Raw genomic sequence first — 27792 nt, 5'->3', positions numbered from 1 at the left:
AAAGCTGCACTGCTTTTCAGAAAAAGGTCAATTGTTTCCAGGGAGGCATAAATAACACTGCTGAGACACTACACGCTTGTCGTTTGTGGAATATCGAGTGTTTGAAGTTGGATTTCCATTAGAAATGTTTGAGCTTTCTTCCATTTAAAAGCTACCATAACATAAGTGGCAATGACCAATATGTTTGCTCTATAATGAAGTAAATGTTGATTGCAGAATGGCTACAGAGGTTATAGAAGAATGAAAACTCTGCAGTTGCTATCATAAGAGGAATTGGGAAACAATATAACAACCAGAGTTGCTGTTTAAAACCAAATACAGAGTGTCCGGTGTTGTTGGTACTTGCTAGCCTCTGAGGAAAACGAAAAGCTTGCAGGTTGTTGGTGATAGAAAAAGTTGTTTATATTTAAAGCGGGCATCTAAATCGAGGGATACCATGTAGACACGACCAAACATTAGCTAAAGATAGTTATTTCAGGTGAAAAAGTAAGTTATTGCTGGCTTGAGATGATAAGCCATTGTGGCTTTACCTCAGTGTGAAATGTAGTAACTTTCAGTGTGAGTGGTTAACCTGGAACTGTTTTCATACTGCTTTTCATGTATATAAAGCGTAATACGTCTATGTATCGTAGCAACAGTATCTAAAGGAAGCTGAACTTTGACGGTCAATTGCATAATTGTACTGTGTGTGTGTGTGTGTGTGTGTGTGTGTGTGTGTGTGTGTGTGTGTGTGTGTGTGTGTGTGTGTGTGTGTGTGTGTGTGTGTGTGTGTGTGTGTGTGTGTGTGTGTTAGTGTGTGTGTGTGTATGGCAAGGGCAGAGGTTCTCTCACCCACTGTAGTATCTTTTTTCTCCCATGCAGCCCATTTCCCCCCCCATCCCCCATCATCTGAGTGGCTTAGGCTAATATGCAGAACTTGTGATTGCTAAAGCAGAAAACATGATTAAGTCTCTCGTCTTTTTGAAAAAGACCCTCTGCAGCGCAGAGATCCTATAGGCTTAGCGAACAGTCTGGGTCAGGAGACTACAGTGTTCATGGCTGATTATCTTTTACCAAGGGAAAGTCTATCACATGAAGAGATGGACATATTTGTTCTGGGTCAAAACTGAACTGAAGGTTTAACAGAGTAAACAGGCTTTACTGCCCCATCATTTTACATGGCCAGGATAACATTAGTTGCTATTCAGGAATTATTCAGGACCATTCAATTAATATATTCACTTTATACTCCCTAGTCTTAACGCCTTTTCAGGTACGCCAGTGTTATTTACTGGTTCATGTATTTTGTTGGATGGAAGGCTTATTTCTAATATTTGTATTATAGTTTGGGGGGGGTCATATCCTACTCCCAGTTTTAAACATCACACAATATAGTCCCTTTCCCACCAGACAAACAACCCACTAACATTGGCCTTTAGTCTCAAGTTGGAAAACTTACAATCGGCATTGATTCCCCGGACAAATTACTCTACAGTTATCACGTAAAGGTCACAAGACGTCCCAGAATTAGATGCAATTTGTCATGATTCACAAATGCTGTCCTGTTTGTCAAGGTTTTGCAGAACTCCTGCAAATTGATAAACATCTACGCATTACAGCAATTGCATAAAGTTGTTGATTTGACATTTACTGAGGGGAAAAAAGGACCTGCTGACACCCAGCCAAATAGTACTATTATTATTATTATTACTTCTGTTTGTGCACAATGAATGAAATGTAATGGAGGCCACAGTTTAGGTAAGCAGTCTATTGCCTATTTTTAGCGGCTTATCATGTGCTTAAAACCCTGCATATATGCGCTAATGTAGTGTGAAAGGGGTAAACGTGTGATGAGCTTCCCAAAACATGCAGAAGCAGTGTGTAGTAAAAGGCCGTAGAGGTCAGAGTATTGTTTTGCTTTCATTTTGGATTTTGTCAGGAATTTAAACGGCCTGAGCTGTCGAGTGGCCCGGGAACATGATACTTTTATTTGTTTGGATAAAACACTACAGTGACCCTGGATGGGACACTCTGGCACATCCATACAATTCACACACACACACACACACACACACATACACACACACACGCACGCGCACACACGCAAGTAGATAAAAAATGAAATAATACTGTTCAAAGGGCTTAGAGGATAATCCAAGTGAGTAGAGTGTACTACATCGTCATAGGCATTCAATTCCCTCTTCGTCCAAAAATGGACATGGCAGTCAGGATGGGTCAGAGGATGACACATGGACACGGCCACAAAGCTGCACTCTTTACTTCTCCTACTTTACAATACTATTCCCCTATTCATTTCTATTGACGGCAGCGTCCATGTAAAGTTGGCGTCAACCCTCCTGTTGTTCATTGATAAGCCTGAAACATGCACTTGTCAAGGTTCAGAGGCACATTTTTCAAATATGGCAGTAGCCATCGATCATCTTAAGATAAGATAAGATAAGATATACTTTATTGATCCCAAGTTGGGAAATGTTTTTGTTACAGCAACATGTACTACTTTGTTCGACTCCACTACAATTCAGAGGTTAACCTGGTATTTTTACTTTCACTACATTTATTTTAGTTACTTTGCAGATTCTGATTAATGATGTGAAATATATACAACCCTTAAAGCAGACTTTAGTTACAGTGATTGTCAAGTGCCAAAATAAACTATGCAATATATTAGACGTTAAGTACTTTGTCAGGCTTAATATTTATCTCTAGATACCCCCAAAGTGTTTTTCTTATTCAAAAGAAGACCTTAACCTAAAGTATTCTTTAATGTTTAAATAAAGCCTTATTAGTTTGTCTGTTTTGCACATCCTCCTGTTAATATCTTTGGACGTCCTGCACTAAACTGTTTTATTGTAGAGATCACTACAGTATCTTCTTGATATTTTCTATTCTATATTTCTATCAATGACCTTCTACTTTCCCCCTATTTTGTAAGTAGGCTACTCTTAATATTTAAATGTTTTCATCAAATATAACATATTCAATACAAAAATTCAATAACGTGCTTTAACCACTAGGCGGTGCGGGTTAAAAAACGGTCAAGTTTACAGTGTTAACACAATAAATTATACTTTATGAAGATGTTACAAATAACACACAGCATACAATGCCATAATAACTTTGTATTATTAGTGACACTTATGTATGTATAACATCTGAAGATGTGTAGTTTTATTCATGTTTTCACATAATTCTACAGGATATTGCTATATTATTTCACATATTGTAGTTCTACACATTCATATCTGAGGTATATCCATCATTTAATGGTAAGCTATTGAAATTCTGATTCCATAGATATGTCTCCCATCACCCAAAACCCCTGAGTATTCTCTCAACTCAGTATTTACATTCTTTAATTCAAAGAAAATCAGTAATATCTTTAAAAACGACAAGTCCCTTTCTATAAGCTATGGTGTAAATATAGCCTATCTACCAATTGTATCAAATATAAAAGTCAGCCGAATTACTATTGATACAAGGAGACGTATTGTGCGAAGAGAAATTGAAGATGTTGTTTAATTGCTGATATATTTATGATCCACTTCACATATTCAGTTTTGGCGGTATTTCTTCCAGTTTGTCCAAAGGTCTTAATCAGGGCTCTATAAATAGAGAACTACGGCAGATGTGTAATATTTAATGCAGCCGAACCGTGTATTACAATGCCGTTATGTGATGACTTTCAAAGAGAAAAGCAAGCACACTCGGAATAAAGTATTATTCTTTTTTACATTTGTTATGTTTTTCGGATTTCACATCGCATAAACACCATATCCCAACGTGCATTGCTGCTAAAACATCCAATCACCGAGCTTCAACGATAGCTGAGGATTATGGGTAGTTCGATGTTTTTAAAAACCTCTGAAAAAAGAAATGTGTCTCTCAGAATCTAAAGGGAAAAATCTATGGGAAAAACACAAAAGCAATCTACACAATTTAAACCAATTAAAGGTAGGGTAGGTAAGTTTGAGAAACCGGCTCGAGATACACTTTTTGTTATATTCCATGGAATGCTCTTAACATCCCGATAGCAATGAATATCTTAAGTGCTTTGACAAAAAATCCCTAAAAAAATTTCATCTGTGGAAGCCGTAATACTGTAAAAAGCACGACCAATCATTTTAGCCGGCCCGGCTAAAATAACTGGATGGCCTACCTGCCTGTCAGCCTTCCATCTGTGCACAAACTTATCTCGTGCCCTCATTGGTCATGTGCGCGTTCGTGTGTGTTGGAGGAGGGGCTCTATAAGGAAGTGGCAGATTTTCTCCGGTTGTGTATTTTCAAATTCTAGCGATCTCGAGCCGGTTTCTCAAACTTACCTACCCCACCTTTAATGTTGTGTAATTAACAAGGATAAACTGATGTGTTTTAGTGGATGAGTACGGCAGATATCACTGTGAAATCATTTGACAGTGAGGGGAATACGGTTTTATTATGAAAACTTCGAGACCGGAAATACTGTTTTCACCCGGTGAGGGTTGACGCTAACTTTACATACAGTAGGGGCAAAGACATACACGTTCTCCTGGCGAGACCTCAAATAATCTTCGTAATATCTATCAAACTATAGATCCTACACATCCACTGGACGTGGATTCTAAAAGTACAATATACACTTCTCGCTAGAAATCTAATCAAAAAGCATTTTAATGGCCAAACTATTCTACAATTTAGGATTTTCCAGAGAGGGTTATTTGTGAATATACGACCCTCCGGAGCATTTGCAATTGCCGCAAATTGTTGTTTCTTACACGACCACTAGAGGTGCTAAACTTTAAAACGTGACTATAGGTCGTAATAAGCTGCTGAACAATCAACCTATTTGGTCGTATGAGTTGGAGGACTTGTTGCTCTATTAATACTCTTTATTTTCTTCACTGTATTTAGACGCAATACATTCAGTATGTGCACCTTGTCTATTATTGTATGCCTTGTCACTTTTATACTGTGTTGTGACACTTGAGGTTGGTGGCCTTGTGAGGTCAGTAGAGGAATAAGCGCCCTGTGGGGACATCCGTTATAGTGATGAACAGCCATTCTGACAGATAACTATAATGATACACCAATATTACTCCATAGCAACACACACACTCACTCTTTTCTCACACAAAGGCTCAATTAAGTCTTTGTGAACATGGTTTAAGGCGATTTGTTGCATGCATTTCACTTGGAGTTCACAACACTCGTGCTACAGTGGGGCAAACCACTAGACTCAAGGGCCAGTGACTTCCCGTGTGCACTCACAACAATTTCCAATTAAGGATTTGCGAGGCATTACCGTGGTGAGACCTTTTTGCAGACATCATACGGGTTTCAGGTTACATCAAGATTCAAATAACTTATTGAGCTACAGAGCACACAGATAAAATATAAACAGAATGATGATCCAAGTCAAAGTTGTGTCTTTGCATTAATCCGGCGCAATCTTTGGAGATTGCAAAATGGCTAGAGAGAGCATGTTTACTACTAGACTGTAATTTCTAAGGCTGCAATGGCTGTTTTGTACCATAACCCTAATTCTATTCCTTCCTTTCTGCGAAGGAGTTATGCTTCTGCAACAGGACTTCTGGCTCTTTATGAAAAAACAAAAGATAGATAGCTGTTTTAAGTTAATAAACATGTGTTACTCGGTAGCTGCTAGCTACATTTTTTGAAAAAAATTGTAATGCCCAAAATAACTTTTTTTGCATCTTTTGTTTCTATCATATAATCAGGGTCTAATAGCATTGGCGACACTACTTTCGGTTGATGCTCTGTTATTTGGAGTGTGCAACTCGAGTGGTACTGCTATTGTTGTGTGACATCATAAAACAGCTTTTTAAGTAAGATTTTAATAAGAGGTCGAACAAATCTTACATTTCCAAGTTCCTGTAAAGTAACATTGGTCTCCAGTATGGGTTGAGTCCAAAAACACAAATAATTTCCCATAATGCAGCTCAAAATTGTCCTTTAGACCATTGACGTCTGGCAAATAAAAACAATTTCTTCATTTTCTACAACTTCTGTTTGATTAGTTTTGTCAAGAAATGTATTTTTACTCTTCAAACCAACAAGGGGAAAAAACCCAGATGACCTAAAAATTACATCATCATTTGTCAGACTCCGTAAATCAGCCCCAAAGCTACAGGTGACACACAACCGTTTTTACAATAAATACTCCAAGTAACTAGTAAACTCATTTTCATGCGAAAAATATGTAGAGTGCCCCTTTAAAGTCATGCTAATGTTAGCAAAGATAGCACGCATTGATTTGCAATTGTCTTTTTTACAAGGAGACATAATAATCAATAAGCAAAAATGACTCACTGTTCCATAACAATTGCACATAATATCACATAACTAACTATTGGCCTTACTACATGAGAGGTTATTGAACTTCTTCCAGGAATCACTCTGCTCTGTGTACACTGTTTCTCTTGTATTTTCAGCATCGTATTGCCAAGGCAGGCAGATATTTCACCTTGAGGAATTTGTCCTTTAGCTTCTGCCAGCTCTGTGCCACTCAGCACTTTTTTTCCCCTAGACTACAGAAATCATTATCAGCCACTGTGGGGTATTTAAACAGCAGCCAAGTTGGTACTTTGATATTCCTCCTTCTCTCTGACACCCTTAACTCTCCCTGATCTCACTGGGAACAGATCAGCGAGACGGGAAAGATTTGGAGGTAATTCGTCGTCTTAAGAGGTGCACGTGTGTTGCAACGCTATCGCACACTGATATCTGAGCATGGTTCATTTGAGTCCAATATGTTCAACTTATAGAACGTTAAAAATAATCAAATAATCTGTTCCCTTTACTTTCTCTCTCATCCACCAAGCCAACCCACATTCCTCTCGAGACGCCAGAAAAAATCAATAATGCTGTACATTTTGCAACAGTCAGAACGAGGAAGAGTATCTGTGTTTTCTCAATAAAATAAATGTGTTCTACTGAAATCGCCTTTAACACTTTTGTTGATTTTCCTTATTTATTTATTTTTAACAGTTTTTACAGAGATCGTGTCTTGAGTTCATGTAAGACTTTGACTGTATAAGATTATTCAAAATGTCATCTGGTGAATTTAAAGGTATAACATGTAACATTTCTGCATTAAAATGGCTGAACACAATTAGAAATATCTTTATACTTATACAATTTGGCAAACTTTAGCTAGAAGCTGTTATAAATTGGATCTTATCTAGTTTCAAGCCACATTTTTACGATAAATGATTTAGATCTGGAATGTTTCCAACTTTACATTTTAACAAGATCATCTGACTTCTGGATCTAATCATAAAAACAAGCTGACTACATTTTAGCAATTAGCTCACAGCCCCTGTGTTACTCGGGGAAACACATATTTTGTACTTGAAGGTGCTCTGTTTGTTATGGAAAGGAGGAGAACGCTGTGGATAATTCGGCTCCCCTTTCAAACCTTTCGAACAATGAACACTGAACGAATCCTAACCCCAGAGAAGCTAACTGCAATGACCTTTTGGTGAAGACAACAACTCCCATGATCCCAGGTTTCATCACAAAGTAACCAAACGTTGTCGTTGGATATTGTTTTAATCGAGAGATTCCTAGATGCAGTTAAAAAACTAAAATTGCGTGTATAAGGGTATGTGCGCATGAGAACGTTTCTGAATACATTTGAAAATTGAGACATAGATTGACCCCATGCACTCACACACACACCTACCGTTCATGCCATTGTAGATGCCCCGATGGTTTGGCGACAGCTCATCTCCAGCCGGCCTCCTCTGCCCGTCTCTCACCGGGCTGCCGAACTTCACTTGGTCGGGGCTCAGACTGTACTGGTGCCTATGAGTTTCAGGGCTGCCCCCCTGGACCACGCATCCCTTTTCGTGGTGCTCTGGGGCCCCTAAATGTGCCTGCCTGGGCTCGGGGCTCCCGCAGCCCAAACTGCTGATGCTGCTCCTGTGGTGCCTCTGATAGAGCTCCCCGCTGCCCCCCTGACCCAGGAAGTGCTGCCTCTGGCCCAGGAGCAGGTCAGAGGTGTGGTGCTTGGGGTGCTGCTCCGGACTGCGTCGGCCCACGTTCCGCCCGTATTTTTCCGGGCTGAGGCCCCGCATGACTCGACTGTGGTCAGGCACGGATATGGAGCCGCAGCGGGGGCGACAGAGCTGGGGCAGGGTGTACGGGTACTCCAGGCTGGTACTCCTGTGGCGTCCTGCAGGGTGCTCAGGGCTGGACATATCTCTGTCTCCCCCGCCTCCTATTCCACTGATGCTGCTACACCTGGGTTTGTGCACCAGCTCCGGGCTCCCTTTCTCTCCACCGCTCCCAACCCCACCCACCCCTGGAGCCAGGTGAGGCTGCTTGTGGTGAAGGTGATCCGAGCTGTCAGCACTTCCTGCGCTGGAGGTGCTGCTCCCGTCCCCCACGTCTCTCATCAGGAGCCCCTGCCCGGGCACCAGCAGCAGACTACTCTGGCTGTCGATGGAGTTGCGGCACCCTCCCATCCCTACACTCCCTCCCCCTATGCTTCCTCCTCCGCCACCGCCACTTCCTCCACCTACCACCCCCTTCTCCTCGTCAAGCAGCAGGCAGAGCTCCTTCAGCTCCAAATTCTCCCGGATGACCTCCTCCTGCCGAAGCTCCAGCTCCTTGAGTTTCTGGAGGTAGAGGGACACCTCTTTGCGCATGATGCTGGCGCTGTAGCGTCCTAAGCGCTGCCACTCCCTGGATACACGCTTGCCTTTCTGGCGGTCATCATCCAGGAAGCAGCACAAGTCCCGCAGCTCGCGGTTGTCCTCCTGCAGCTTCTGGTTAATATCCTGAGGGAATGGGAAGGAAAGCACAATAGACAAATGAGTTTAACTGGCATTAGGGAGCAGATAGAAACCAAATGTGATTTGGATTTGGTATAAAACTAATGAATTTGTTTTCTATTGATTTAACTCTGACTAAATCGCTACAACAATTGTCCAATTTCAATCCATTTCACTGCTCTTTTATAGATTTCAGTACGCTGTATGCAATCATAATGAAATGAAATCCTAATCCACTCTATCTTTTCCCTCAAAAGCACTCCCTCACTATGTGCCATTCAACGTGAAGTATTTAATGTAGACTGCAAGAGATTGGAGAGGGCCTTACATAAAACTGAAAGCAGTGAAATCTCACGCCCCATACATTTCACACCTAGCAACGTTTACTTAAACATCTCCCCTTCACCTTCCCAAGAGCTCCTTCTTTCCTACCCTTGCTCTCCCGCTCCCTCCCTCTCACACCCTCCAGCTCTTTCCTGTGTAATTAAGCAGCTTGGAAGGGTGGAGAGGTGACGAGGTCTCTGAAAGAAAGGCAAATGATCCCCATGTGTTTCATCTGAGGCTACCTCAGGCTGGGTCTCAGCTTTAACTGCAAATATTGTGGACACTGTTCCACAACCCTCTTGTTAGCAGTGCGGAAAATGAAGGCAGTACAAAGGTTATGGAAAAGGAGAATGCTTGCATAGACTTTCGAAGCAAATGCCACGTTGTTCTAAAGGCAAATTGTAGTGCACATGCTGTAGATTGACATGCAGGGATTGTCTGGGAATGTGAGGTGTGTGTAGCTCAGACAGAAAGAAATCTGGACTCCAGATTTGAGCATTGGCATATGAACAGAGAGACGTGATCTTCACTTGAGCATAAGAAGGATGGACTTCTATTTCATTGGCCTTTTCAGCACTTTAACTTGCTTTGTTGTTCTATAAGCTGAGGGTAAGGCTGTGTGATGTGGTTATATGCATCGTTAAAATTATTCAAAAACTCAATTGTGTATTACATTTTGCTACATTTTGTTTTTGTTTTCACTATGATTTCACATAAAACAGTTTATTTTGCACTTAAGTTCCCAAAATGACAAAATACTGAGATTTTTTAAGTATTTAATTAATGGTTTATTTATTGAAATACTAGAAAAATATATAGTATTGTGATGTATCGTTATTGAGATATCATTTTAATAGTATTTTGGCCATATCGTCAAGCCTTTAGTTTAGAGATACATTTTGTAAATGATTTACCTTTCTTTGTTAATTTAACTGTTTTTGATCTTCATGTATTTCCAGGAAGTTAAATATAATCTATAAACCCTCCTTAAGCATACCATAAAGTATGTGTGCACACAGAGTGTTCATTCACCCACATCACACTCTCATGCAGGCCTGCACAATGGCACGATGAACTTCAATAATACCATCTATTCTCACACCATGTTCACTAAAAAGCAGAGCATCCGTCCTGCCATGCGCGCTCTCAGGTGTGCTCCAAACCTATGATCTCATCTTTCACCGATGCGCGCCCCCTCCTCACCTTCAGCCCCCTGATCTCGTTCAAGTGCAGCTGGAGGCTGCGATTGACCTCTCGGATGAGATTCCCGTGGTCCAGAATCACGCTCATCTTGTCGGCCTCGGACCGCCTCAGCCGCCGCACCAGATCCTCCTTGCCCCACTTGAGCAGCTCCTCGTCGGTCAGGCCGGAGACGTCCTCCGCCGGACTTTCCGTCTTCGCTATCGACAGCTGGAGCTGGGGCTGGGGCTGGGGCGGCGGAGTTGCTTTCTCCATTGGCACGGCTCCTCCGGCACCGACAAAGAGAAGAAAATAGTCCGAGGCTCGTTGGCAACCTCTGCTCGCATCCGCTCCCTGGTCGACTTGAGGTGTAAAACGGTTACCGGCAGAAAGTCAGTCGCATAGTTTGGCCTTTTTTGTTCAGTTCGCTCGCGACACTTCCACTCTCGGCTAGAGCAACAGCTGACGATGCCGGCTGAGCGCGATACAGTGGGAAAGCTGCTCTGCTGTCTATCACTGCAACATCCTCACAGCCACATTACAGTGCTACAGTGCTTACAGTTTGAGTTATCGTCTCGGTTTTGTATCCAAAATCGGTCCCAAATAAGTGAGAAAAGCTTCCGCGGACAGTGGATGCACACACCTGCCGCCTGTAGGTCCAGCACACTGCGAGGGAGAGAGGGGAGAGTCTGCTGTGCACGATAGAAACATACAGAGAGAAAGAAGAGAGGGAAGAGCTCTCCCCCTTCTCACTCCCTCTCTCTAGCTCTCTCCCTCCAGGGGTTTATGCTCCACCAAAAGTACAGCTTGGTTACAGCGCCACTTAATGTTCACAGACACTCTAAACAAGCTGTGCGAAATGCTGAGTTCACTTTCACTCTGTAGGCTGTTTTAAGTGCAGTGGGAAAATGCAGTATTGTTGTAATGTGTTGACCAGGGAAACACTTATAGTATAAACCAAGACTTTAAAAACGTAGGTGCATACAGACTTTAACTTTAATTTCATAGCATATTTCGTTTTTGTGTTTTTTTTAATAAACTAGGCTAATACCCATTCCCAGATTGTAGGATAAAGTACATTTCAGTTGTTGTCTAACAGTGTTACAATGTTTTATAGTTTTTAAAGTTCAAACGATAGATTTAGCCATAAATATATAATAGGCAAGATATTCTGTTTAAAAAGTGGTTTTGGTGCACACACACCAAAGTCCCAGTTAGTGAGCCAAGCCTTGAACGCAGCACAACCTCAGTTTCCAGCAGTTAACTCCAGCACCATGGACAGCTGTTAATGGGAGCAACAAGGCTTTGGCCTTCAGATATATACACACAGTAATTCTGTTAACAACACACAGCAGTGTGTATGTGTAGGTTACCATTTGTTACCTTTTTCTGAAGGGATGTTATTACTGGGAGCAAGGGTGAGCAATAATTGTTAAGGCTGATAGGAGTAGTGATACAACCCCTGTTTAGTGAAAGATTTAAACGTGCCTCAACTGTGTGAAACAATTATATGTGAGTTTGTCAAAGTACTGTGTGTTTACTTTTGTTAAGCAACAAGTGCAAATCACAAAGCGTATCATATTTTTTAAGATGATGATATCGATTAATTAATGAGTTGTGCAGAGTTATGTGCAGTGAAGCTTTATTATTAAGTATGCCACTTAATTAAACCATACACTAAAGAAGGGTTTAGCATGAAGCCTCTTGTAAAAGAAAAGAAAAATTAGTTGTAGTAAAGTTTCTTTATGTTCTATTTCAGTAACATTCAAATGATTGCTTTAGAGTAAAACGTATGAGTATGATATTCTCTTCTAAGGGCCTAGAGAGTAGAAATAGACAATATCAAGTATGCAGCTAAAAAAGGCTACAAGATAGATTTATGTGAAGCCTATTTACACAGTGAATAATTAACTTCAATCTGTAGCCTTGTGGTCGTTTGGGATTAATCACCTATCTAGTAGCCTACACGTAACCAAGAGGTGAGATAGCAAAAAGTAAAATAACTATCACAATGGTCTAATCACGCCTTATCAACAATGATAACTTCAACAGAGCTTGTTGAAGTTATCATTGTTGATAAGGCGTGATTAGACCATAGACTTGCAAATACGATCGTTTCCGTAAGCGAATACTTTAAACTCAATTTCCCACAATTCCCCTCTTCCCATGGGCACGCAGAGCACGCCCTAATCACGTCACGGAGAGAACAGCCAATAGGAATCGCCTGAATTTGGAGTAACACGTCATTCTAGTAAAGTGCAGCAGGAGCCGGCTGACAGGGAGTGATCCCCTCACCATCGTCTTTCTGTCATTTACATCCGTCTGCTTTTATCTCCAAATGCTGTAATTTTCACCGAAAACAACTGTTTGCTTTGCTCGTATCTAGACCTGAGGCCAACCTAACATAAAAGGTAAGCTTTTGACTTACATTTGCTCGAAAGTAGGCCACCCGTTTCGGCTGCCATTCATGAAGGGACAGGAAGTGGGCTAATGCTACATTCCGTTAGCTAGCCCAAGCAACGAAACGTTAGCTTGTTTGACTGACAGAGCAACTTAATAATGTTAGACATTAACGGTTACCGTTATATTCATGTGGTTTCGATAACACCACGGTTACAATACTATAAATTATGTCAGAAACAGCGTAAACGATGTTTGAGTGGATATTCTACACGAAAGAGACCAACCTCATTTGTGATTATACGTGGCCTGTAGCCTATGTTATTGCATTAAGGTAATTACTATTAAAAAAAAAAAAACGTTAAAAAAATATCAATAATTTCTAAGATGTAATGAAATGTCAAGGTTTGCCTCTACCTATCCCTAGAAAGTGTAATGACAAATTGCCAAATACCCCCTGACAACGTCAACGTGCAACAGATATGGCAGGGCAAAGCTCACATTCTCTAAGAAAAACATTGAATATAGGGAAACTGACTGTAGTTGTTGATCTATTATGATTATATTGTGATATGTTGAGGGTCTTTGTCTGACCATAAGTCTAAAATGAACATCAAAACTCTCTCAAATGGAGAAGTTGAAACAGTACATTTTTGGCCTTGATTATTATATTACAGGGCTAATACAAAACACTGTGGATGCATTTATGGCAATGGTCTTTAAAGCTAATGTGACATTAATTCGTCTCTTATCTTAGGTGACCTGCAATAACTTAATGTTATATTATATAATCTGGTTTCGTAGTCTAACTGAAAGCAAACCAGTTGATTACGTAACAGAGATTATCAAGTTAGATTGCCAAGTCTTTATCAAGGGAACACTGAAAAGTGTCCCAGTTCCGTCTTGTGTGGTAGTACATTCAATGTTATCTGTCATTGGACTGTTGATTAAACAAAACAAATGCTTTGAAGACGTCACATTGGACATCTATAGAATTAACAATGGGGAGATAATTGGTGGTTCAATAGATCCTTTTAGAAATATTTTAGAATCAGAATTTGGTTTATTGCCAAGTAGGTTTTCACATATAATATAGTAGCTTTATGGTAAAATGTTGCAAACACGCTTAGAAAAAATAAGGAGAAATATTATGTAAAAATATTTCTAAAATCAAAAAAAGGTAAACAAGAAAAATTAATTTACAAAAAACAATATACAATTTGAAAAGCATATCTGCATTCACTTTGCAGCCTTGCCTAGTACACAGTTGTGTAACCTACAGAAATATAGATCATATTATATGTTCTGAAATCTTAAGAGTTCTTGAGAGACTTAAAAGATTGGAACTTTTGTTTTCCCCCTTGAAAAGTAGCTGAAATGCTCTTGTTTTGCCCAGGGAACACAAAGTTCCTCTGACAACAGTGAGAAAGAGGGCGAGTCGACAGTCACTACAGCAGCTTCTTGGTGACGCTTCTCTAAAGGCGTCATCGATATTTCACTGACACACGCCAACAAAGGTGTAGCCTAAAAATATCTTTGAGATTCCTCTGCGCTATTTTACATCTCACGAACAAACACGCTTGTCAAGATTGCTGATGACACACGTTACACTTCTGCGTCATGCTATCTTGAATCTGCGTCTTATTTTAGCATGGGAGGGAAAGGAGTACCTGTATAAAAAGTGGCTCACTGTAGCAAGAGGTTAGACTAGCAGAAAGATCACCTGTAAAGAGCTGCTCACACACTGCAGACACTCAAAACAAGTGTCACTGGGACTACTGAGAGTTTCTCTATTGGACTTACAGCTGACTGTGATCTATTGGGCTCTTTCCCTACTGAAGCTCTGCGATGGCGACCTACCAGGAGTTCATCCAACAGAACGAGGACAGGGATGGGGTGAGATTCAGCTGGAACCTGTGGCCCTCCAGCCGCCTGGAGGCCACCAGGCTCGTGGTGCCCGTCTCCTGCCTCTTCACACCGCTAAAGGAGAGGCCCGATTTACCGCCGGTCCAGTACGAGCCGGTGCTGTGCAGCCGGGCCAACTGCAAGGCCGTGCTCAACCCCCTATGGTGAGTGAAATGGAAAACATTGCAACAGATGGGAACTTTTTCAATGTTTGTTTCTGCTGCCAAGCATAAAAAACGGTCTTTATACAAACCGCATTGTGTATAATAAAGATGTTATATTCTATTTAATTCTTTATGATTATCAACCTTTAATTTGTAGATGTAGCTTTCTTTAATAAATGAAAATGGTGTTTAACCTACTGCGCCACTGCCTTTTGTAGCTCTGTAACTTTAAGTACATTCATTTATTATTGATCAACAGAAAAAAATTATAATTGTAATGTTTCTTGCAAAATCAGAGACTGCTATTTTCATTTTCTAACATTTTTTATTAACCTGAAAATGTTTGGGTTTTGCACTTATAAAACAAAACATTGAAAAACATCAATTTGGATTAGTAGAATTTGGGAATGGATTTTTCTTTTTCATTTTCTGACATTACATAGACCAAGCCAAGCGAACCTTGGGAATACATTTAATGTAATAATTGAATCTAGAAGAATGTTGGGCCAAGTATTGGATAATGAAAACAATCTTCAGTTGTAGCCTTAGTCTAGTGAACACTATGTTTTTTTCATTGTAGTATTAATTAAGTAAAAGAAAATGGGTTGCAGGGATATGAATTAGGTGTTTGAAACTTTGAATATATTTTACCACATCAGCGTTTCCAAATGCTGATGTGTTACAAATTCTAGGCGTGGTACTGCAAATACACCTTCAGTATTTACTTAATATCATTCACAGCTGCACTCCTGCCAATTGGATGCAAGCCCTAAACTGTTTTGTTCTCTCCTTCACAGCCAAGTTGACTTCAGAGCCAAAATATGGGCGTGCAACTTCTGCTTTCAAAGGAACCCAGTAAGTGCTGACGTCCACAGCCTATTTGAATCCGATAACAATTGTTTCCATAACTCTGCGTAACATAGTAACATAGAGTAATGTGGACTAGCTGCATTCCTTTTATTCATGTGGTTCTGTCTTTGTCTCCGCAGTTCCCTCCCTCTTATGCAGGAATATCAGACGTGAACCAGCCGGCTGAACTCATGCCACAGTTCTCTACCATCGAGTACATAGTGCAGGTAAATATTACACATGTCTGCACTCTGACCCATGCATGGAGATTGTGTGTTCTCCAGGTGTTCCGTGCCAAGGGGAATAATAACGATTTCTGATATTGGTCTCTCTACGTGAAGAGTTTTATTTTATGACAACCACCTCCCCCCCCTTCAAGACACCATCTGCGGTCACCAAAGCCTGATAAGAATGTGTGTGTACAAAACGCAGCAAACTCTTACTGATATGTGCTGGGTCCAGGCTCAAGGGCATATGGCACTCTCAACTCTTTCCAGGACATGCCGGGGCCCTGCCTGCCAGTAGCTTTGCCGATATCTGTGTTGATAGGTAATAGATTAAGAGCGGTGAATCAGCTTAGAAACAGGATGCACTCAAACGTTTGTGTGAGTTTATCAAATTTAGAAGTGATTCCATGTCAGCCACAGCTTGTCACAAAAAATCTGACTGATAGTGTATTTAACAAACTTAAACTAGCTTTATTAAATGTCAGGTCTTTGGCAGGAAAACATTTTTAATCAATGATTTTATCACTGAGCACAATCTCGATTTTATGTTTTTAACGGAAACTTGGATTGAACAAAATAACAGTGCAGCTGTTCTTATCGAATCAACCCCTCCCAACTTTAGTTTTATGAGTCAGGAAAGAATGCATAAGAAAGGAGGTGGAGTTGCTATTTTGTTCTATGATTCCCTTCAATGCAGGAAGACATCTTATGGGAACTTTGCTTCTTTTGAATATGTGGCCCTTCAGCTGAAATGCTCCTCTCGAGCTCTGTTCCTAAATATCTATAGACCACCCAAATACTGTGCAAGCTTTTTTCATGACTTTACTGAACTGCTGTCTATAGTGTGTATTGACTTTGACCGTCTAGTCGTTGTTGGTGATTTTAACATCCATGTTGACAACCCCCAGGACAGAGGGGCTAAAGAACTGTTTTGTGTTCTTGATAACTATGGACTGACTCAGCATGTGGCGGAGCCCACGCACAATAAGGGGCACACTCTGGACTTAATTAAATCAAAGGGTCTGAATATCTCAAAGGTTGTGGTGACTGATGTTGCACTCTCTGATCATTCCTGTGTTTTCTTTGAGAGCTCTATTTCTGTTCACAAAAATGTTCAGAAAGAGGTAACCACAAAGCGATATTTAACTGAAAATACTAGGGAAATGTTTACTCAGAATTTTTCTTCCACACTTGCCCCTGCTAACATCTCAGTAAATGAGCTAGTAGATCATTTTAATTCAAAAATTCAAAAGATTATAGATGCCATAGCTCCAACTAAGGTAAAGGAAATGACTGGCAAGAAAATATCTCCATGGAGAAAGGCCATGACCGTGAGAACAGAAAAAAGAGAGTGTCGTAAAGCTGAACGTAGGTGGCGAAAAACAAAAACAAATCTCCAAATCAAATCATATACCTGGCTATTATAAATATTTGTTATTGTAGTTATACAAACACATCCTTGGCTTTGCAACCAATGAGGGCTGCATTACTATTGTTGTGTGCCTTCATGAATAATGCATATGCTTTTCATCAAGAAAAAGAAAAATCTAATTTAACAGTGCCATCTCCTCAGTGTGTGGAACTCATGAGTGTCCCTCCTCTCTGCAGCGCGGACCCACGGCCCCTCTGATCTTGCTGTACGTGGTGGACACGTGTTTGGAGGAAGAGGACCTCCAGGCCCTTAAGGAGTCCCTGCAGATGTCCCTGAGCCTGCTGCCCCCCAACGCCCTGGTGGGCCTCATCACATTCGGACGCATGGTTCAGGTCCACGAGCTCAGCTGCGAGGGGATCGCCAAGAGCTACGTGTTCAGGGGCACCAAGGACCTCACCTCCAAACAGATCCAGGTGGGTACAGCGAAACTGAGGCATAAAGAGTGGATTAGAAAACATAGGCAAACAGAAAATACTTGTTTCCAGATGTAGGGAGAATAAAAACAGAATGCTGCTTCTTCATATTTATTTTTGACTCTGGGGAAAGCATCAAAGAAAAAAGCCAATTTTTTTTTTTTTTGCGTGTGTCTTTCAGGAGATGCTTGGTCTAAAGCCCGCCGCAACAGGACAACAAGGGCGCCCACAGGCCGCTCAGGATGCTGAAGCCACTTGCAAGTACGTAGGAGCATCACACCTTCCCCTCTAGTCTGAATACAGTTAATGGGAGCTGTTTCTAAAGGTTAAATACACACAGAGTTTGTCTTTGCCTAAAGCGTGTTTGTGTTCCCTCGCAGGTTCCTTCAGCCCGTGCACAGAGTCGACATGAACCTGACTGACTTGCTCGGTGAGCTTCAGAGAGACCCCTGGCCCGTCCCTCAGGGCAAACGGCCCCTCCGCTCCACTGGGGTCGCACTGTCGGTCGCTGTGGGCCTGTTGGAGGTACGACACACACATATACACACACACACATTCAGATAATATTACATTAAGGTGAAACATGGGGTTATTGTCCCTCCATAACACGTCTACTGTCAGTTTAAAGGAAATAAAAGACCCAAAATTCACATTAAGGTGTTCATCTTACAACATTTAAACTATTTTATTAGTATACAAATACCGCTTTTAACAGTCATTTTAGAGTGATACAAAGAGATATCCAAAATTCCCTGCGTAAAAATCAATTTAAAATGTCAACAAAATATACAAGAATGTTGAACCTGGCTCTAACTAATGGTGAATGTTTTGTTCGGGAAATGGATGCATATTAGCCAATATTTGCATATTTAAACATAAAAACTCAATAATCTTCAATATAAATAATTGTCTTGCTAAAGTCAATCGACTAAATGTCATCATATCAATTGGGTCAATGTGTGTCCCCTTATCACCTGTAGTATCCCTCCTTAAGTGCATACAAATAACTATATCTATGCTGTTCTTTACACGTCTAAAACAACAACAACAAAAAAACAACTCCAGACCATACCCGAGTGTATGCTTATGGTCTGGATTCAAATAAATAAGTTACTCTGTTGGAGGCACTTCACTTTATAAAGCTGAACTTTATCCTCTTGGAGACGATAGTGCCACATGCAGTGGTTCAGAAAGGCACACGGTGTCTGATGACTATCTGCTGCAGGAACTGTACATGTGCTTTGTGAGTTCAAAGGCTAGTTCCATGTTTGCCTTTTCCCCCTCACCATCATTATCCACTCTCCTCCTGCTGCTAATCAGCACGGTTACATAACATTCGTTCTCCCCGCTCCCCTCTCCCTCAGCAGATAGGAGGCCTGATTGGAATACATTTGGCTCTTTCAGATTCACTGATTTGTTCAAGAGGCGTTTTGCTTGATGAATGGGTCTTTCACATGTAAAGCCGAACAAAAATAAATGCCCAATTTGTTGGCTTATTTATTTGATTGTTTTCCGTGAATAAGTACACTTTGGCCCTGTATAAATGAATCACTGTTTACGTAGAACATGTGGTCAATAAGAGCTTGTTCCGGTGGCTTTGTGGCTTCCTGGCCTCCTTCCAAATGCCTCGACTTTCCCAGACTCCTGGACTTTAGACTTGGTTGAGTATTGGCTGAAAGATCCCCCTTCTGCTGAAACTGATTCCCTCAAAGCGCTAAATCTGACTTTTCACACCCCTTAAACACACTTTAAGTTGACCTGGATTTCTACTTTTGTCATAAAATGTAAAAAAAACTGCATTATTTGAATGGAAATTCATTTCCAATAGCTTTATAAAGCAATGAGTATTCATTATATAATTTAGGTTTATTTTCTCCTTTGAAACCTACCTAGCAACGCTATAAAACAAGAAGTAACCAACCATATTGAATTTAAATAACATGTCTTTAAAAGGTTGTTTTCTGGATTACTGTCGATGTACTTGCACATGTGATCATAATTCTTTAAATAAGGCTAGAAGATTTTCCTCAAACCTTCTCTTTAAACGGCAAATTCGAGAACTAGGTCACTGATCCGTTAGTGGTCATTATCCACATCCACTTCCCAAGTACATGGATTTGAATGTGGATATAAATGAGTGCAAACTGTGCACTTCAATTGGCAGAAATCTGTTATAACAACTACAGTATGTGACCTAGTCCAGAAACATTGTGGAGTTTAATTGTAACTTAAGCAGAGGGGACTGTAAAACAATAACCCACTTCCTCCTCTCTTTATCTCCAGGGTACGTACCCCAACACCGGGGCTCGCGTGATGCTGTTCATCGGAGGGCCCCCCACCCAGGGCCCCGGCATGGTGGTGGGAGACGAGCTGAAACTCCCCATCCGCTCCTGGCACGACATCCAGAAAGACAACGCTCGCCATTTGAAGAAGGCAACCAAGGTGAGCAACTGCATAGGTGTTTTCAACTCTACTTGTATTTGAGTGGAATACTCCTTTTACACATTTAGTTTAATGCAGTTAACAATCTTGCTGCAACATTTTGAACAACAACTTTATTGTTTAGGCAGGTTAAAATGGAATGATCAATTTAGAAAGTTGGCGAAAACAAGACTGGACGTTCCCCCAGAAAAGCAATAAAGGCAAATCCAATTAGCATGTTCACTGACAACAATCTGTGTGTGTATTTGTGTCCCACAGTACTATGAAGCCATGGCCAACCGCACAGCAGTAAACGGCCACTGCATCGATATCTACGCCTGCGCCCTGGACCAGTCGGGGCTGCTGGAGATGAAGTGCTTATCTAACCTCACCGGGTACGTCCGCCTCAGTGTCAGGGATGTGTGGGGATTCACATATGAATTAGATACTTTAGATCCTAACTGATTTATTGTCATGTCTTTGATCAGGGGGCACATTGTGATGGGCGACGCCTTCAACACCTCACTGTTCAAGCAGACCTTCCAGAGGGTCTTCAGCAAAGACTACAACGGAGACTTCCGCATGGCCTTCGGAGGCGTCTTGGAGGTCAAGGTAAAGGAGTCATTTAGGCATTATTAACCAATGAATATCCTCGTTTGATATGTTTTATTACATTTCATTCAAAGCGTTGATAGCTCTACATTCCTGTACTCATGTTGTGTGTCTTTCTGTCTTTATAGACGTCAAGGGAAGTGAAGGTTTGCGGCACCATCGGACCGAGTGTTTCACTCAACGCCAAGGGTCCCAGCGTCTCAGAGAATGTGAGTCCCTGCCCCCCCCCCTCCTCCCATTCAGTGTCAGATTCCTTCCTTCCCACAATGCACTTGTAATCCGAGAGTTGCCGCATACTGGCATTCATCACAATGTCTCCTCTGTTTTGTGCAGGAGATGGGTTCCGGGGGCACGAGCCAGTGGAAAATATGCGGACTCAACCCCTCCACCACTCTGGCCATATTCTTTGAAGTGGTGAATCAGGTAAATCAACACACTTCCTTGAATTTGATCTCGTTCGCTCTGAAGGGATTACTGTAGACTGATGACAAGTCTCTAATCACATCAAAAAAGTGATTTAATTGTGATGAAGGCTTTGTTTAGAGAAACTCCTCGAACAATGGTCTTGTTGTTCCTCGTAGAAGAAGGCCATTTGTTAGACTTATGGAAAGAGAGATGTCTTACTGTGTCTTCTGTTTTTTGTGTGTGTAGCACAATGCTCCCGTGCCCCAGGGGGGCCGAGGGGTGATCCAGTTTGTGACCCAGTACCAGCACTCCAGCACACAGAGGAGGATACGGGTCTCCACCGTCGCCAGGAAGTAAGAAGACCCTAAAACATTACAGTATCACATGTGTACCTGGAACATTAATATAAAAAAAGGTTTACATTTGGATGTATTGAAGTACATTTTTATGAAGTACTTATCCGTAGTCTTTATTACCTTCAGTAGATGATTGGCTACACACAGTATGGGGAAGCACACAGTTAGTGGCAAAACATATACGAAGAAATGTTCTTTTGAAATCCATCAGACTCCATTGGGGAAAAAAACAACACATTTGACCCTTGAACAGCACAGGAGTTGCTGCTCTTCCTCTTCCTTGATCCGTTAGTTTGTTTGTGTTATTGTGTGACTTGGTGAGTCCATCATACCCTTCAAATCTCCAAAGTCACACAATAACACAACAAAGAAATGGATAGAGGCAGCGGTGGACAAGCTACTTGCGTGTTCTGTAAGGTCAAATGAATGTTTGGTGGCTTTGAAAATGGCTCTCGTTCCTCTTTGAAAAGGGCAGCATGGAAAAGAGGTGAAAATATTATAAATATATTATACACTGAAAATGATATTTTTAGGTGGGTAAAATGTGCTGTGCTGCTGCCACGTCCACAGCAGTATATTGCTTATCTTTAGTGCATTACTACTGTCTCTTGACAATAAAGAAAGAGACTGCTGGATGAAATATAACCTCCTCTAAAAGGATGTTTACATTCCTGTAGTTTCTGGCGACGCCTTCAGAGTCCTGTTTGCATGTGCGTCTTTTAACAGCACGCCCAAGCTCACCTGCAACACCTTTTCTTTCCTTTTTACCCAAGCTGGGCTGACGCGCAGACTCAAATCCAGCACATCGAGTCGTCATTCGACCAGGAGGCGGCCGCGGTGATCATGGCCCGCCTGGGCGTGTTCCGGGCCGAGTCGGAGGAGGGGCCCGACGTGCTGCGCTGGCTCGACCGGCAGCTCATCCGCCTGGTGAGTGACGCTCACACACCTCCATACCTGGGCTCTGTGACAACAATGCGTCTTTGGCATTCTTAGGATTGTGCGCTATAAATACATTCCACAATCTGTCACGTAGGATGTGCCAGGTTATCATAGGTTAAAGTATGCTCAGTAATTTAACCTTCTTCTGTCTTTTTTTAGTGTCAGAAGTTCGGACAGTTCAACAAAGATGATCCGACGTCATTCAAACTGTCAGAGTCTCTGTCCCTCTACCCACAGGTAAACATGGAAATGACTAAATTGACTTTTCCACCTATTTCTAGCTCAGATTTAAATGTGATTACTCATTATAACTCTGTCCCCACTTTTATTGGTTTAGAATATGCTTTAATATAACGTTTATTTCCTCTCCTCCACCTGCAGTTCATGTTCCACCTGCGGCGGTCGCCCTTCCTGCAGGTGTTCAACAACAGCCCCGATGAGTCCTCCTACTACAGACATCACTTTGTCAGGCAGGACCTGACCCAGTCCCTGATCATGGTGCAGCCCATCCTCTACTCGTACTCCTTCCACGGACCACCAGAGGTCAGCCTCACACCCTCCACACCATTAGTATCATCACTGTTGGAGAGGCGTTGGCCTTTCCTTCAGAATGTCTGTGAGAAATGATGTGTTTGGTGCTTGAATGGTTTCCAACTGGATGTGTGTCTCTTCACAGCCCGTCCTCCTGGACAGCAGCAGCATCCTGCAAGACCGGATCCTGCTCATGGACACTTTCTTCCAGCTGGTTATCTACCATGGAGAGGTGAGACAGCAGATCAAAAACACCTGTCCCCATCTGTCATTTACCTCCTTAAAGGGACAGTTCACCCTAAATTAAAGTTGCCAACATTTTTTATATTGCCTTTACCTTCTCTCAAATATATTAAAACGATATGGCACTCATACAAAAATAAATAAAACAACTTTATAGTAATTTCTCTTTCCCAATTGAGGAATACATTTTCTTTTAAACAAGCTTTTATCCAGGGTTAATCTCCAAAAAGTGTTTACCAAACTATACCGTCATATGAGTGAGCTTGAGCCTATCAATAGTATATTGGCGGGTGTAGTTTGGTTGAAATAAAAATAGTTCCATCTAAAAATTCTACCACAATCAATACTACAGATACGTGGCAAAATATGTTGTTTTGATTTTCGGGATAAACCGTCTCTTTAATGTCTTTCTAGAAAATAACATTAAGTGATACAGCAGACATTTCTTAATGAAGTCCTTTATCTCTTCACTTCCAGACCATAGCCCAGTGGAGGAAGGCAGGCTACCAGGAGATGGCGGAGTATGAGAACTTCAAGCAGCTGCTGCTGGCCCCCCTGGACGACGCCCAGGAGATCCTGCAGACGCGCTTCCCCATGCCGCGCTACGTCGACACGGAGCACGGCGGCTCGCAGGCCCGCTTCCTGCTCTCCAAGGTCAACCCGTCGCAGACCCACAACAACCTCTACGCCTGGGGACAGGTACGCTGTTATACGCTACAACTGCCTGTGTTTTCAACTTGGGAATAGATGGCTTTCAACTGAGCATATGGAAAGAAATGCATCGTGCCGCTTCAGTCGGCTGAGGCTATTTAACCCTTAAATGGAAACACATATTACTATTTTGGAAATTAGTTGATTACCCATATATACCAACATCAGACCCGCATGACCTCCATGTTACACCATTTATTACACCTGTAACTAAGCCTTATTATACACACCCATGTAATTAGAATGTCATTACACCCGCATTATAAATGTACACCCTCCATTACACCCGTATGACACCTGTATTACACCCGTATTATACACATTGTTACACTTTTATTTCACTGCTTCTTTTTACTGTTATTACACCTATTTAACAATGTTGTTCGACCCATATCACACCCTTGTAACACCAATATTCCACCGTAATTACTTTGTTATTACACCCATTTTACACATGGACACAGCCTGTCAAATGACTGTATCCCCCAGGACACAGAAACAATATAAGGGTTAAAAACAAGTGCAGCACCCTTATAACCATCTATCAAAAAACATTAAGACGTTTCAGAAATCTCCTTCTGACGTCCAAATCAAGACCTAAAAACCCCAAATGTCTGAGCCCCCGGGTGAAAAACAGTCTGTCAAACCGTCAGCAAACGCAGATCTTGGATTTGCTAACCTCAGATTTTAAGTGTGGGAGATTGAAAGCTAAAAATAGCGTTAATCTCTTATTTCCCAAGTGAAGGGAGAGCTGAACCCTAACCTGCCGTTTCACAAACACTGCGGAAAGTTCTACAACGCAGATTATCAAGAGAACAAGGCCTTACATGAGCTAATCTTAGCCAAAAACCTATTTACTTAGTTTAAACAAGCACAGGATCAGAGTTGTCACAAAAAGATCTATCTGGAAAGTGCGTTAATAACTCTTCTTCTTTCTCTATCTGCAGGAGACAGGAGCCCCGATCCTCACCGATGACGTCAGTTTGCAGGTCTTCATGGACCACTTGAAAAAACTGGCAGTTTCCAGCTCAGCATAGACGTCTCTATTCCACCATTTAAGGGATCCATCAACATTTCCTCCGTTTCTGTAAAGTAGACAAACCCACAGTCTACTGTATGTGCTTGCTTTTCCTTTCCGGAGTCACATGTGACATATCCACGCTACAAAACGAACAGAAAGAAATAGCACATTCCTTGAAAGACATTTTTACTCATTTTCATTTCCATGTTATTTATGAGAAACGGCTCCACACTGTCCTCATGCAAGCAATATCACATGCTCCATTTCTCTTTTTATATTTGACAAGCAGAATGATTAGACTGATAATTCATATTTTTGTTTTCTCTTTGTTTGTTCGACCCAAAAAATGTGTGTCTGCTGCACCCGGCTGACGGTGCTGTTGTATGTGTTTTTGCTTTGTCTATAGCTAAAGATGATATGCCTAGAATTTTCTTAATAATAAATTATAATGGTACCTTCTGACGCTGGTTAAGAAACGCTCACATTGATGGCTTGTTAATCACTTGACATACTGATAGGAAATCCTTCCCGGATTGAAAGTGTTTTCCGAGAAAATTCCTTCTGAATAATGAGGATTAATGTTCCGAGGAATGGGAGTCAATCACACCGACTCTGTTGTCAATGACGAACATCATTTCCATGTATTTTTAACTTTCACGGGTGGCTCTATAGTTCATTCCTCTCATCCCCGACTCGACACCATCTGGTATTTTGCGCCCAATGATTTCCCAAGTGTCTTTGTAATCAAACTTTAATACACCGTGAGACTGTATAAAAAGGCGACAGTTGTTTGATTTAGACCCTGTCTGGATTTGAAATGCTATCCATTATAAAGCCCCGTCGGCAGAAAACTAATTGTTTGTGTGTCTGTCCTTGCACCAGCATGCACATTCACAAAGCATATTCACAGGGTTAGAAACTACCAGTAGTATGAAGTAACTAAGTATATTTACTCAAGTATTTAAGTTTGATATTAGTTCTTCAGTATTTTAGTTTTTTGCTACTTCATACTTCTACCCCACTACAATTCAGAGTTAAGTCGTGTACTTTTACTCCACTACATTTATTACATACCTCTAGTTTTCTTTGCAGATTTGGATTAATGATGTGAAATACAATCAACACTTAAATCAGACTTTAGTTACACCTGGAGTAAATGCACAAGCTACACTGAACTATACAAATTCATTAAAATCCACCTTTACCAGCTGTGAGAAAGCCTTTAATGCATCACTAGTTAAAATCAAAATATGTTATATATTATAATCTGCATAAGTGCTTTTACTTTTGGTACTTTAAAGTATATTTGGATGCTAATTATGGATTATAATACTTTTATAATTGTTCTAAAATAACATGTGCAATGTTGGACTTGTAACAGTATTCCTACACTGGTATTTCTAATTGTACTTAAGTACAAGATACGAGCAGTTCTTCCACCACTGGAAACTACTGCTCAGGATTTTTCACATCCAGGTCACAAAGGTTAGTGATGCTCAGTTCATACGTGAGAGAACGTCACGTGTCATGTTGCTGCCCCATTAGGAGACACTTGTTCAGATTGGAAACGACACTCCTTCAACAAATGTATTTTTTTTCTCATTTGACCCTACTGTACATAAAGCTTGTGTGGCACGCGAACCAAATCGTAAAAGCACTCCCCAGCAGCGACTGTCACTGTAAGCTGATCTCGGAGCACCCAGACAGTATGATTTCAAGGATCAGTGAACGGCAGATTATGAACACTAATCCCTGGAGGCTATCTGTTTAGCGGCAAACTCCACTCTTAGGAGCTTTAAACGGAAGTTGCCGCTGAAACACAAATGAAGTCTGCGTCTATCAAGAGCTTAGGCTGCACTATGTCACACTCTAAACATATGCTCCAAAGGTATTCAAGTGGGGGGGAAAAAGAAGCAATGGCTTTTAAGGCTTTTAATCTGTTTTGACATGGATATTGTTACACAAATCAAAAAGCTCCTTTTAGGTGCATGTTTTAGTTTTTTTAGATTGGTGCGGCTGCGTGAGATCTGATGCCACACTGTGCTTTGGTATAAAATGATCTCGTAAAGTGGACAATAATCATGCCATCATGCAAAGGCTGCAGCTGTGCATGTTCAGTGACGTCCAGAGGAACAAGAAAATGTGTCTGAGCACACTATTAGATTTTGTCTTTAGTGATCATTCACGATGCTCACATCCATCTGATTCCCAGGCTTAGGAAAAGCTGGAAGGAAATGTGTTGTCTTATTATCTCCTATCAAATCCTAACAGATGAGTTCTATTCCAGCAGCCACAGAAATCCATTCGGGCTGCTGTCCTTCATAATTTATGTAAGATTTGTGAATGGAATATGCCATAGCTTTTTTTATATATATCATTGACAATATATTGTAGTCATATGATGCACAATATAGTTCTCTTTCTATCAGCGGTTTGGATTATAGGAGTTTAAACTTAAGTCTGGATGTATATATTATTATTGTGTTTCTGAGTACATCATGTACACTTTTTAATCCCGTGAAAGCTCACAGCCACAGGCATATGAGTTAATCTTCACCCAAGTATGACAAAACTCCAATTACAATCGTTTTTTAATATTAATCATTATAGTAACACGATACAAGATTTCATAGCAGTAAAAAATATACCGTTCCAAACAAAACCCAGTTATACAAAGCCCAGTATAACAGAGATTTTCCTCAGAAAGAGTAAAACCCGATGAATAAAGAATTACATTTTGAGGAAATAGTAGGAAGATTATAAGTACAGTAAACTTGGGGTAAGAGCAAGATAGAGTTTGAAAGTTCACAGAAAAGACACTTTCATTTCCAGGGATGGCTTAAATGCAGCATCATAGGGGACTGTAGTACTAGAGTGAGAGACTGT

The 27792-nt window shown here is 41.1% G+C and overlaps 2 protein-coding genes across 4 annotated transcripts in view; one reads left to right on the top strand and one right to left on the bottom strand.

The window, feature by feature from the left end:
• ccdc85al (coiled-coil domain containing 85A, like) overlaps positions 1–10962 on the bottom strand; it is a 28879-nt gene extending 17917 nt beyond the window's left edge. For both annotated transcript variants that reach the window (XM_034120381.1, XM_034120382.1), the window contains exons 1-2: positions 10302–10962; positions 7682–8780 (exon numbers count right to left, since the gene is read on the bottom strand). In XM_034120381.1, the coding sequence (XP_033976272.1) occupies positions 7682–8780; positions 10302–10553 (1351 nt within the window). In that variant the 5' untranslated portion in view covers positions 10554–10962. The remainder of the gene's footprint in view (positions 1–7681; positions 8781–10301) is intronic.
• A 1562-nt stretch (positions 10963–12524) lies between these two features.
• Positions 12525–25761, top strand: sec23b (SEC23 homolog B, coat complex II component). Of its 2 annotated transcripts, none has more exons than XM_034120625.1 (19): positions 12525–12688; positions 14519–14746; positions 15544–15601; positions 15736–15822; positions 17431–17667; positions 17849–17928; positions 18048–18192; positions 19951–20109; positions 20368–20483; positions 20577–20700; positions 20829–20909; positions 21034–21123; positions 21352–21458; positions 22235–22388; positions 22560–22637; positions 22782–22943; positions 23077–23163; positions 23652–23873; positions 24833–25761. In XM_034120625.1, the coding sequence occupies exons 2-19, from the start codon at positions 14526–14528 to the stop codon at positions 24920–24922; spliced, it is 2298 nt and encodes a 765-aa protein (XP_033976516.1). In that variant the 5' UTR covers positions 12525–12688; positions 14519–14525; the 3' UTR covers positions 24923–25761. The 2 variants fall into 2 exon arrangements, with proteins under 2 accessions (XP_033976516.1, XP_033976517.1); XM_034120626.1 differs by having other exon boundaries at positions 14483–14746.
• The last annotated feature ends 2031 nt before the right edge of the window (positions 25762–27792 follow it).

The sequence above is a fragment of the Trematomus bernacchii genome, unplaced genomic scaffold, assembly GCF_902827165.1.
Source record: "Trematomus bernacchii unplaced genomic scaffold, fTreBer1.1, whole genome shotgun sequence".
In the NCBI taxonomy this organism is placed as follows: Eukaryota; Metazoa; Chordata; class Actinopteri; order Perciformes; family Nototheniidae; genus Trematomus; species Trematomus bernacchii.
Note: the sequence above shows the minus strand (reverse complement) of the source record. Positions and strands in the feature narration are given on the sequence as shown.